Genomic DNA, 12,790 nt, shown 5'->3' with positions numbered 1-12,790 from the left:
TTAAAGAGCGCAGATAACTTTTAAGAGCACGCACTACGCCCGAGCTGCGTATTCTCGTTGCCTTGAGGCGAACCCTGGTATTGACGGTGTACTGTGCATGAACCGGCGGGTAAAGCAGAACGCAGCCTGAGTTTGTGGCGGAGTGCTGAGACTGCCAAGAAATTTAGTTTTTTTCTGTGACATTTGCGTTTGAAACGCTTCTGTTTGTGCGCGTAAGCTTCTAATATGCACAGTGGAGCAATCTGACTTCAAGCCTTGAGGAGTAGCTAAAATTATTGATCGCAATCTATTATATTCTATACACGTGAGGTGTCTTCAATTGTTCTGAATTATCAGAGGCAGGCAAAAAGAAAGCAGCTTATTACGAGTAGACCACCAATCATCCCAGCGCTTAGTGTAAATTAGGGTAAATTGAGCCGGTGCAAGTAGGTTTTCCTGCGCGTGAATAACAACAGTAATACTTTAAAAAATAGATACAAGTTGGTTTGGTTTGGTTTATGGGGGTTTAACGTCCCAAAGTGACTCAGGCAATGAGGGACGCCGTAGTGAAAGTCCTCGGAAATTTCAACCACCTGGGGTGCATGCGAATTGGGAATGAAATTGATGTTCCGGGACGGCCAACGTGCTTAATGTCTTGATAGCCCAAAGCATGACAGAGGCAGTCTTTTTCTGTTTTCTTCCTTAGGGCAATCGCGCTTTTACGTCTTCTGAGCTGCTGCTTCCCGTCCCTGCCTCCTCCGGCATTGGCGAAGCTCACTGGGCGAGTTATTCCGTTTTCCGAGAGTTGCACGGCTTCAACGATTGACATGTAGAAAAGTTCAGTTTTGATGAAACATCAGCCTAAAGGAGAAAAAGGGGAGGGGGAGGTATGTGTTCACAATTACAAAGTGTGCCTACCAGTAGTTTCTGGTGCAATCCGCACCACATAAGTTGTCGCCAACTCGAGACGACATCGCCCTGAGCACTGATGACGTGATGTCGGCACTTATCGTGGCGTGGCTTTAAGCGTCCTTAAGAAGCAACAGTCCGCAGGCTGGTTATCCGTGGAGCAAGTTCAGCAAGGCATCTCGTCTCGGTGATGCCGGAATCGTCACATCTAGAATGTGGCAATATTTTGTCCAGGGTGTAGCGGTAGTGACGGGCGCAGAGGAGGAAGAAAGGGTTCTACTCGGCTGTCTGATTTGTAGCCGTGTTAACGGCGTAGGTGATAAGCAGTATGATATTCCAGTTCTTATGGCCTATGCTTAGATGCATAGCAAAAATATTGATTAGAGTTGTGAGGATGCATGCAGTAAAAGAGCTTGTTTGCGCGTGATAAGGTTAGCAAAAAGGGTGCGCACAAACGTTGCACGTCCTCCATAGCATCAGTAGTGAATCGAAAACATCGATCACTGAATAATTATGGCCGGCGTCAATGGCGTAAGATTACAATGCAGAAGATAAAAACCAACACATTGTACACATCAGCCGACTTGCGAGCGCCATTTCATATTAACAAGCGAGGTTGTAGGCACAGAGTGAGATCCAGCCAAATTTGTTTAGAGAAATTCAGACACGCCCCCGCAAAACCACTCCAACATGCCCAAACGGAGCGTTTGGAGGAGTTACAGGGTGAAGCAGATCAGTTGGAGGAGGTGCAGGGCGTTGGTTGCGCTAGCATTGCTTGAAATGGGCCACGTAAAAACCAGTTGATGAACGAACAGTGGCGAGTAAAATTGTTCCTAAGCACAGGACAGCATGGCTGCTAAACAAAAACAAGTTTTCTGTCTGCCGGATGCTGTAGCAACATAAAGGATACTAAATATGCGATCAGTTAAAAGAAAGAGGAATCGTTTTCAGCTGGCAATACACATACATGTGAGTAAATAATGAGTCCTACTGAGAAAAGTAAGCAAAAAATTGGGACTATATCCTAAAAGCGTTTGCAATCCAGCACACTCGCAATGGGTAAGTGTGTTTTGATGCCCTAACAAAATACATTTCAAAAGTGCGCCCTGGACTATCAGCAGTGTCTAGAATAGTTTCGCCTACTTAAGAATAATCAGCCAGTCAGTGAAGGCGGGAAAAATAATGAATTATTTAGAAGGAAAGGACTGATCATAGAAACTTAAAAAAAAACCCAATGCTTCCCAGAGTTTCCACAAGCAGGCTATAACGGAAACAATCAGCAAAAGCCCCCGCAGGACCGGCTAAAGAGAAGGCGCGCAAACCTTGTAGGCGAGCTAAGTAATTGTGCGGCACTGTGGTCGCAAAATTGAGCATCGGGTTTGTTTCCTCTTTTGGCTTATGCGTGAATCGTGTCATGGTTTGTCCTCGCGCGTCCTTGCTTTTAAGGGCACCTAATTACGAATAAAGGCCACAACATGCGCTTGGAGCCCAAGAGGACTCCGGCAAGGGGAGCCTTTATCATAAATACGTATATGTACGGCCTACGGACAGGAAAATTCATTGGGTGCGGACATCTTAGGAGAACCACTAAGAGACTTTTGTGTAGAACACTTCTTTGCGTCGGCGACATTAAGCGGGACCGAAATTTGTGGAAGTTTTAATTAAAATCATGCTCAAACTAATCGGCTTGGTAGCATTTCATACAACTATCGGACATTCCAGAATTCTCAATCAGTGGGAGCAAATAATAAGCGCGATGTGAAAGATTAGAAATGGTAGAAAGATGGAAAGATACAGCGCAAAGCTTCAAAAGCCAAAGCACGTTTCTTTTGTCGTTTTGCCAGTCGTGTTTTTGAGTACTCGGTGCAACAGTTATACTCGGCGTAATATGACAGGGTGACACTTCGGCGTAATTAAAAATTATTGACAAAAAGTTTGCTAATCTACTTACGGCCTCTCGTCGAACAGGTTTTGAATAATGATAGAGGCCTTGATGGCATTCCCAACGGTGTTGCCACTCTTTCCGTCAGACACAGTTCGGCCTTCGTTCAGTGCTCGTAGCAAAGAGGGATAGAGAGGAGAAGTTTTATAAAGCAGAAAAGAGTGAGAGTGAGCGAAATAACAATACTCTAGACCATCATATGGGCTATATCCACGCGGAGTTAAAATAGCGGGATCATTGCAATGCGCTATGTCTGAATTGGCAATAATGATCATGTTATCTTCGACAACCACAACACAAGTTATGATGTGCGTACTCCCTTGCTGGTGCGCTGCAGGTAATTTGTAATGTGCTGAGTAGAGGTAAACATGTTTCATATCGCATTATAAACGCTATAAATGATGATACGTACGCTAACTGCTTGTGAGATTGGGCCAGCTCCCACACCAGAAATCAAGAAAAGTTATTTCACGCCTAGCCCACCTTTTAGTTCTTTGTCGTTTATTGAAGATTTGTGCAGCTGCAAATTTATTGCCTTCTCCCATATTTACGTCGGTTTTGCTGTCGGTCTGCGCCCAAGACATAGTGCTTACTTGCAGCTCAGTCCACAGACGCATATGGTGTTGTCCAATATGCGTGATGTGCGAGTTCGGAGGTCAGAAGTTCAGCCTGCCGTGTTTTCTCAATATCACGGCAAGGCAGCTGTATAGACTGTGTTCGGATGCCGATGCAGGCCTGCAAATGGAACGTCCATTTGCTCTGGACGCCAACAGCGACGCGTGTAGAGGGATTCCAAAGGCCAGGGAGGAGTATAAGCGGACAGCGAATTGAGGCTTATACTACGTCTGTCAACACTGGAAAACCAGACGGCCGCAAATCCATGGAGGCGGAAATATATGACTGCGCGGACACTGGAGCCGCTGGTACGAAATGTCTGGAATGTTTTGCGAGCTTATATCCGCTATAAGAAGCCGCGCTAATATTGCCGCTGCGGGACCGGCCTTGCTCTGTCAAAATATTTGGCCTGAGCGCGGATTTTCAACCGATTCTGTTGCAATTCACGAACGCACTTTGCGGGCTCGCTCAAAATATTTGAGCACCACAGGCCACCCAAAGAAAGATATATCTTTTCGAAGCTACATTAACCTACTCCCTGCCTGTGTTAACCTGCTTGAAAATGTAAACGCTTGGCAGCTCCTGCGTTTGTTACCAATCAAATATATCCCAAAGTATGTAATCAATATACTATTAAATCGCTCCGGTAAATATTTAATTCCAGTTTGATTTAAATCAGTCCAGTTCCCAAGTGTTTGGGGTTGTAGGGTTTAAAGCCTATCCGCGTATAGAACCCATACGTGTAAACGCGTCGAAAAGTAGAAAGCATGCGGAATTCCCCCCTCTCAAATTAAAAAAAAAGCTTAGTGTATGATACAACAAGCTTCAATTAAGAAACAGAACCCTCATTCGATTCTTTATTTTACGCCTTCTGTGCAGCTCCTGCCGTCATGGAGACAGACGCAGAGGACCACAACTATCGGCACCGCAGCGGACCTGACGCGGGCAACGTTGGTATCATCAGTGCTGCAGACCGGGGCAGTGGTGACATCTTCCAAATAACTGGAACTACCACCACACTGCACGCAGCCAACACAAAGCGACATTCATATGACCACGGCCGCCAACATCATCACCATAGCCAGTCCTACCACCATCATCATCACCATATCCACCGCGGGCGTCAGCCGAGCGACCCCACGTGCAGGAACAACAACATTGTTGTCACACCCACGGACTTTTTTCAACTCGAACAAGTTGATGAAAAGTCTAGAAGAGGGCTGAGCCTGGGTAACCTTTTCTCTACTGGCAACCACCACGCCTACACTGCTCTCACCCGAGCCTTCGACTCAGGGAGCTCCGTCAAGTCTCCGTTGGATTCTTGCGGAGACTCTTGCATACTGGACACAAGCGGAAGCACTACGGCCTTGCTGGAAACGGTGGCGATGAGCAGTCGCACAGGGGCCAACAAGGCAAGGACGCTCGGAGACGAAGAAGACTGCTGCGACACTGCTTTTCCGGTCGGCTGGAACTGGCCCGCCATTCGGATTGGCTGCCTCCTGCTCTGCGTGTCCTGCCTGGTGGCCGTGCTTTGCGTCGTGGTGGGTGTCCTCTTGCTGAGACCGTCCTCCTGTGACCCCCAGCGCTCCTGGTGGCAAGGTGCGGTCGTGTACGAGGTGTTTGTCGCTTCCTTCGTCGACTCGGATGGAGACGGATTCGGCGACTTCCACGGGCTCTCCACTCGGCTGGACTACATCCGACACCGCATAGGAGCCTCGGCGGTGCGTCTCACGTCTGTGTTCAGCGCTCTGGATTATCCGCTGGAGTACGAGCACATAATCGACTTCGATAACGTGGATCCACACCTGGGCCACATGGAAGACTTCGCGGCGTTCGTAGAACGAGCTCACGAAGTTGGTCTGAGAGTGATCCTGGATATCAACCTGGCGGTCACGAGTGACCAGCACTCCTGGGCAGCTCACTGGCTTCTAGACCCTTACGGAGAGTACGCCAACTACTACGTGCCCATGAACGACTCTGTAGTGACGGTGAGTACGTTTTGGGGGAATGCAAGTAAGGCTGTAGAGAAATCGTAAATACATCGATTAATCGATTTTGGCTGTAGGGGCTCGCATTAACTTTTCACCATTTCCATCCACTCTTCGTTTTAGAAATAATACAAATTTCAGCATGACCTCTAGTTTTCGCTTGTGGTGCAAAGTGCGAAAGCCGGCGTACCCTATTTTGAAATTTTTTCCTTGGAATTTTTTGTCGCAATCGCTTAATTATTGACTTTTTGCGTAAAGCTTTTCACTAGTTGCAGAGTTTGCCGCTTTTAAGCAAGAACAAATTTGATGACGGTAACGTCATTGATAGAACATGATACAACACTCACACAGGTAGCGCGTACTTGATGAAAAGGAAAGCCGTACTACTTCATTGCGGCACAGTGGGTGTTAAAAGAAGCCCTAAATTTGCTGTCAGCGCTATTTCTAAGGCTTCATTTAGCTAGTGGTCACATTTACAAGATGCCGTTTGAATGCGTCACCTCTCTATATTTGAAGAATGCAGAATGGCATCTTTCGGCTGTTTTATACGATGTCAGAGAAGCACGGGTTCACGAGGGCGTCACGAAAGAAATGGCTCACTCAAATTGCAATTTCTTAACATTGAAAGCACAGCACACGCTTTAAATGCAAACATAGAGCTCTGAGGTTGTGCTTTTCAGAAGGAAGCCAAACCAGACCAAGTATGGGAGCCTTGCGGACATACCCAAAAGGCCATGGAACTAAAAAAATGTTTCCAAATTTGATAAGAAATTATTTTTCTTTAAAACTCCTGGATAAAGCGCACCATGTTCAAGTGCTCTTTCGAATGTTCTTGTCATGCGGTACAATAACAGCGCCAATACAGTTTTATGCTTGTTCTGTCAAACGACATACTGTTCGGCACGACATCATTTAGGAGGTTAATCTCTAACGCCTAATGCCCGAAAAGACTTCTTTCTCTAAATTCTGCGCGCATTGGGAACTCTCGTCGAAAACACACTGGGTCCCGTAGAATTAAAAAACAAATCCAAACAAAATAAAGGTCCACTAAACTCACTTAATTCATGCCGCATCATCAGGTGCAATCAAGTGTCGCGAAGGAAAATCCGGAATATCGCCGTGCCAGGCGCTTCTCACGACATAAAGGGCGTGGCTGTAGAGTTGATTACCAAATGTGGTTCTATGCGTAGTGACTGGAAACTGAAAGCCTTCTATTAACGACAGCCACCTGTCAAAAACGCGTCTCTTTCACGCTATGGACACAAAGCTCCCTAGAGAGCGGCCGCGCCTGGTCGCACTGGCTGCGTTTTCAATTAACACCCGATTCTTGCCCACGCCCTCTGACCCATCAGGCTCGGGACAGAAATTTCCCGTGGGATGCAGTGCCAATGACGCGTCTCCAGGGGTATTTGGAAACGCGAGTTTGCACGTGTCTAATGACGCGTGAAAGCCCCGTTAGCGTCCGAGCAGTAGCGGCTCCAGTTGAGAGGATTCGGATTGCATTAACGGCTTATTTCGTGCGCTTTTCGACTGCTACCTGGCGCACACCACTCCGTTCAATTTCGCGCTACTCGAACTTGCCTGCTTGCAGCGAAATGCGTCGATGGTGGTTCCGCCTCTACTCTCCTTTCATAGGCGTGACCGCCGACACGTTGTTACTCGCGAGCTCCAACTAAACCAGACGATATCAGCGGACAGTGGCCGTTGTCATTTGCAAAGATGACTGCATGAATGGACGACATGTCACTTCTAAGTACTGGCGATGTGCTACTGATAAAACAAGTTTTCCATCTTCAAGCAGCCCCGCCGCGGTGGCTCAGTGGTTAGGGCGCTCGACTACTGATCCGGAGTTCCCGGGTTCGAACCCGACCGCGGCGGCTGCGGTTTTATGGAGGAAAAACGGTAAGGCGCCCGTGTGCTGTGCGATGTCAGTGCACGTTAAAGATCCCCAGGTGGTAAAAATTATTCCGGAGCCCTCCACTACGGCACCTCTCTCTTCCTTTCTTCTTTCACTCCCTGCTTTATCCCTTCCCATACGGCGCGGTTCAGGTGTCCAGTGATATATGAGACAGATACTGCGCCATTTCCTTTCCCCAAAAACCAATTATTATTATTATTATCTTCAAGCACACATAAATTCGTGGCTGTGCCTTAAAAGTTGAGGGTTGCTAGCACAAAAAGCCACCAAGAACGGGATAACTATCCTTAAGTACTTTAGAATGGCAAGAGTTCACTTATGAACTTTAACCACAGTCATCATGACTATATCATAAAGCCGTGTTTATTGCCTACTTGATGGTTATATATGTATGTAATGAAGCCCACGATAGACCGATGGCTGGGCACCTAGGTCCCATAAGCATAGAGCGTTGCAATGACAGGGGAACGCTGCGGCCAGGCATTAGGTTTATTAACTTTCGAGCACCTGAAGGACCCGTTAAGTAGCTTGCCTAAGGCAAGTTGCCCCGTCTCTTATTACTACACTTTCTCTGCAAGCCGTGTGGGGAGCGGCTTTTGGGGTGTTGCTTTCATCCGGTAAGAGGCAATGATACGCGCTGGGTTCGTGCCATGGTGCCTTCATCTTGACGAGAACGATTTGCTAGAGGGTTCATTTGACGAGGGTTTGCGACGCCCTATAAAAACGTGACTAAAGAAAAAAAAAACTCGAAGCCGTTTCTGTGCCGCACCAAAAACCAGTAATGTTAGCCCTGGATATCTCAAGACGAAACAAAATGCTAATGGCTTGTCTACCGTCACTTCGATAAAAAAATATAAAAAACGCCTTTCTCCAAATAATTCGAAGTCCTATGCAGCGGCGTCCCACAAAGCCATAGTAATATTTTGATGCATACGTCATCAATTGCTCTCCGTCAATGCCATTCGTATTTTTCGTGCCCACGTATTTTTTTTTTGGTAACACAGTAATATCCTCTATGATATACTATAAATATCTGGGACTTATTTTAACACTGAACCTTTCGTGGTCATCTCACATAGCGAAAATATCTAACGAGGCTAACCGCACTATCGGCTTTCTCAGGAAAAATCTTAAATTTTCCTCCCCTTCCATACAAACCCTTGCTTACCAAATCATTGTACGGCCCAAGCTAGAATATGCATGCTCAGTTTGGGACCCTCATCATACTAATCTTTCTAACTCCATTGAATCTAACCCTTGCTTACAAAACCATTGTAAGGCCCAAGCTAGAATATTCATGCTCAGTATGGGACCCTCATCAGACTAATCTTTCCAACTCCATTGAATCTATCCAGAACCGCGCCGCTCGATTTATTTTTCATGACTATTCTTCATTGCAGGTTTCACAGCTCTCAAATCTAACGGAAATCTTCGCAATCTAGAAACTCGACGTACAATATCCAGGCTTGTTCTCTACCTGAAGTTCTATCATTTTCAAATTGATAACAGCGTTATATCTCCCGCTCACCGCCATTCATCCCGAACCACTCATTTCAAGTCTGTATACCCACCGCACGCGCGCACATCATCGCACCTTCACTCATTTTTTCCACAAACAGCGAAAGACTAGAATGATCTGCCTGAAAAAGCCGTTCACCACTCCAGTGGGACAGATTTCAGGACAACTATTCAAAATTTTCTTTTGTGAAGCCGCCCACCCTTGAAATCATCTGTGAAGCCGCCCACCCTTGAAATCATCTGTGAAGCCTCCCACCCCTCATGTAAAACCCCTGTCGAAGGGGCATTTGAGGACTAAATAAATAAATAAATATCTTTATATATTTTTATTTTCAATTTGGAACGAAAAGTATAGGTCCATGTTTAACAATGCCTCCAAGTTCCAGAGTTGCGAGAGAATGGGGGGGATGGTAACAAATTACGGTACTGAGGGAAAATAGACATTTCTCTATGCCTCATCAAAGTTCAATGCTAAGTTTGGAATGCACTTTGAGTTCCCCGCCATGATGGCCTTGTAGCTGCGCAGTTAAGCTGCAGATCCCAAAGTCGCGGGGTCATATCCTGGCGGCAGCGGCGACGGAGGCATTTCGATGAGGTGTCGATATTAAAACAGGCCCGTTTCCTCTACAAGTTCGGTGGACGTTAAGGAACCTCAGGTTGTGTAAGTTCATTCATTGTCCACCACTATATACGGTGCCCCTCAAATCCCGCGTGTAGCTTTGAGATATTAAACCCTACATAGAATACCATATCCATTCTGTGTTCCCAAATAAGATGTGATGCAGTGAAGATCACATGTAGCCATACAGAATCTTTTAATTTCTCGACTCATGTCATCGGCGGCATATATTATTTTGAATAAGAGCTATCTTCATGAATACCTGAGCAAACGGACGATAGGACAGCTGGTGCTATTTAATTAAGCCCACCATAAAGAAATACCAAGAAACTAGAGCTGCACGTCAGAATTTGAAAATGTTGTCGGTACAAAAACCATATGCTCCGCTTTCAGATTACGGAACTGCCTTATTGCTCCAAATTATTAGATCACTCACAATTAAAATTGAAGCAGTTAAGGTACTGCTTAACATGAAAAATTAAGCGAACAGCTCACACCGCGGCGACATTCTTGCTGCTTCCCGACTTTGCGAGCACGTTGTTTATCCGTAAGCCTATTTTTAGCAGCCGGCGGTTCTATCAACCGTCCGGGCGCTGTCAAAGAGGCAGCTAGCCCGAATGCTTCCACCAACATGGAAGGTTCTTGCCATTGCCGAAGGTTTTGCTCTCTCTAACAAGTCCAGCGCATCTCGACTGCTGGCTGCGAATTCGATCCGCCGCAGTGGCTCAGTGGCTCAATGGATACTGGTTAGGGCACTCGGATACTGAGCCGGAGTACGCGGGTTCATACTCAACAGCGGCGGCCGCGTTTCGATGGAGGCGAAACGCAAAACACAACCGTGTGCTATGCGACGTCAGTGCACGTTAAAGATCCCCAGGTGGTCGAAATTATTCCGGAGGCCTCCGCTACGGCACCTCTTTCTTCTTTCCTTCTTTCACTCCCTAATTTCTCCCCTCTATTACGGCGCGGTTCAGGTGTCCGCCGAGATATGCGAGACAGTTACTGTGCAATTTCCTTTCCTGAAAGCCAATTTTCAATTTTCATCTATTTGAAGCCACGGAATCGCCCAGGTGGAGGAAGCAGCGGTTGTTTTGGCGATGGTTTCTCGCCTACTCCACATTGGGGGATTCCCATAAACATTTGACCAACACTGTTCCCACTTCGAGCTACTGATCAATTCGCTCTCGCACTACCATAAACTTGCCGTCCCGGTTAGCTCAGCTGATAGAGCGAGTGCTCCGGGGAAAAAAAAGCAGTGGTCCCTGGTTGGAACCCCTGACCAGGACGAATTTTTCTTTCATAGCGAAGTTTCTGAGGAAGCTGTACAGCTTTCCTTTGTAGCCGTATGGCTGCCCTTGGGTGGATGCCCATGAATAATTACTCCCTTATTACAAATCTACTCAACCTTGGGGGATTCCTCTAAAGATTTGACAAAGCTCTTATGGGTATATACGGACTCTCAGACTGGATGTCGGAAGTATGCCACATGAATGCTTGGTAAACACTCAAGAAGAATGCTCCAAAGTAGAGAAGACAAAGACTTTAAATTCATAGTTACATGGACCCCAGGACACTCTGAGGATGTTGGAATTAAAGATGCTCACGCCGTTGCCCTCGTACCTCGTGTCCCGCAACACTGGCAGGACCATAATTGTGCAGAGCCGTTGTTAAGCTGCAGTTAATTACTCCGACGTTTGAGAATAACAAAGAAAGAATACGTCGCACCGGACAGAAATCTAAACAGGAAGCAAGGAGTTCCTGATGGACTCCACATTTCGAGGACGATGTCCTATTACCACTTTGCTTTGTAGTGCTGCTGATGCAATAATTATTTATTTGATTCGAGCACCATGTCCGTGCATAGAGAATTCCTCGCACTATGTTACGTTTTAATTAAAGAAATATTGCTTCTTCGTATGTCACAGTCTCTAAAAAGAATCGCACGACCAAGGATTATGGTTTATGTCACATTACACGTGTTTAATATGTAAGCACGGATCACGCATTGATTGCCAAGTTGACGCGAAAAGCATGAAAAGCATATTGGAGTATTCTGAGGATTTACTTCAGCTAGCGTCAGTCATTAGAGTAGAATGGCGGTAGAATAGTAAGTAGAAAACAAAGTAGCCATAAGTGGGGCCTTGAATATGAGAATACTCCTATTCATCAATTCCCAGGTTTAGCTGGCATCCATTCTTTATTTTCCAATGAAGGATTCGAACGTCACTCATCTACCACGAATAACTTTCCTAGCAATGCCGGAAAAACTGAAAGCGGTAGCAACGCCATACACAGAATAATAACTAACGAAGATGCCGCCGTACATAACGCGAAACATGCAGCATATTTTAGAATTCGTACGTGAAGCTTTTTGGATGCATTGTTTTGTGCTATTTATTTATTTTTTATTTTGATTTCGTTTCCTGTTACAGCAAGCTTCATGTGATTCTGCACTATAACCACTGGTTTTCTGATATTTCAAAATTTTTGTTATGTAAAAATTACGATATACATTACCATCACGCATTGTGCAATAGCCTCGGGGCACCTTTTCCACGAGGCAGTCACCAAGCGAGCGGCAAGTGAAAAAAGATTCAGAATTGAATCAACTTTAGTATAACCTCCCCATCTCATGATGCTGCTGATGTACGCATGTAGACGAGAGAAATAATGTGAAGAATGAGCTTCGGGAATCAATGAGTAATGATCCCGCGGTACTTCTGAAAACGATAAGACTGAGTACGTTACTTTGCTTTGTATTTTCATTATGTATTCTTTACGCAGGAGATATTGGTTGTTGGCTGCACATGTGGGAACCGAATACAGCCCCTAAGTAGAACCTGTATGTAGCGAAGACCCGGGTAGCTTGAATACTTAAGGGTGTTTTGACAGTTTCGAAGTTCTGCTCTCGATGCTCTCCAAATATAAATATTTTAGATTTACCTTATGTTTTCATCTTCTAACTGGATATGATATCTTCATTTATGCTACTAGTCATGACGGCATACTAGAAATTGCGGCAACGTCGCACACGCACATAAACAGGCAAACACGTGACTGAGCACATACATATAGAGCGCACACAAGATCACATCAAAACGCCATTTGCTAAATGGCCTCTTTTTTTTCATCGAAGCTACTTATTTCATTTTTTATTCATTCTTTTTGACCTCTCGTTCGAAGCTTGATTTGGTCGGCAGCGGAAGTAGCAGTTCGACTTGATGCCGAAAAAACACTCCTGTCATTTTGATCTCGAAACGATGGGATGAAAAAGAAGGGAGTGCTTTGCATCATGAAAGGGG

General features: G+C 45.7%; 1 protein-coding gene across 2 annotated transcripts in view; it reads left to right on the top strand.

The window, feature by feature from the left end:
• LOC144132844 (putative alpha-glucosidase) overlaps positions 1-12,790 on the top strand; it is a 151,811-nt gene that overhangs the window by 127,400 nt on the left and 11,621 nt on the right. For both annotated transcript variants that reach the window (XM_077665540.1, XM_077665539.1), the window contains one exon: positions 4,325-5,433. In XM_077665540.1, the coding sequence (XP_077521666.1) occupies positions 4,336-5,433 (1,098 nt within the window). In that variant the 5' untranslated portion in view covers positions 4,325-4,335. The remainder of the gene's footprint in view (positions 1-4,324; positions 5,434-12,790) is intronic.

Source organism: Amblyomma americanum, chromosome 5 (assembly GCF_052857255.1).
Source record: "Amblyomma americanum isolate KBUSLIRL-KWMA chromosome 5, ASM5285725v1, whole genome shotgun sequence".
NCBI lineage: Eukaryota > Metazoa > Arthropoda > Arachnida > Ixodida > Ixodidae > Amblyomma > Amblyomma americanum.
The sequence above is the reverse complement of the archived record's forward strand: the minus strand, read 5'-3'. Positions and strand labels throughout refer to the sequence as shown.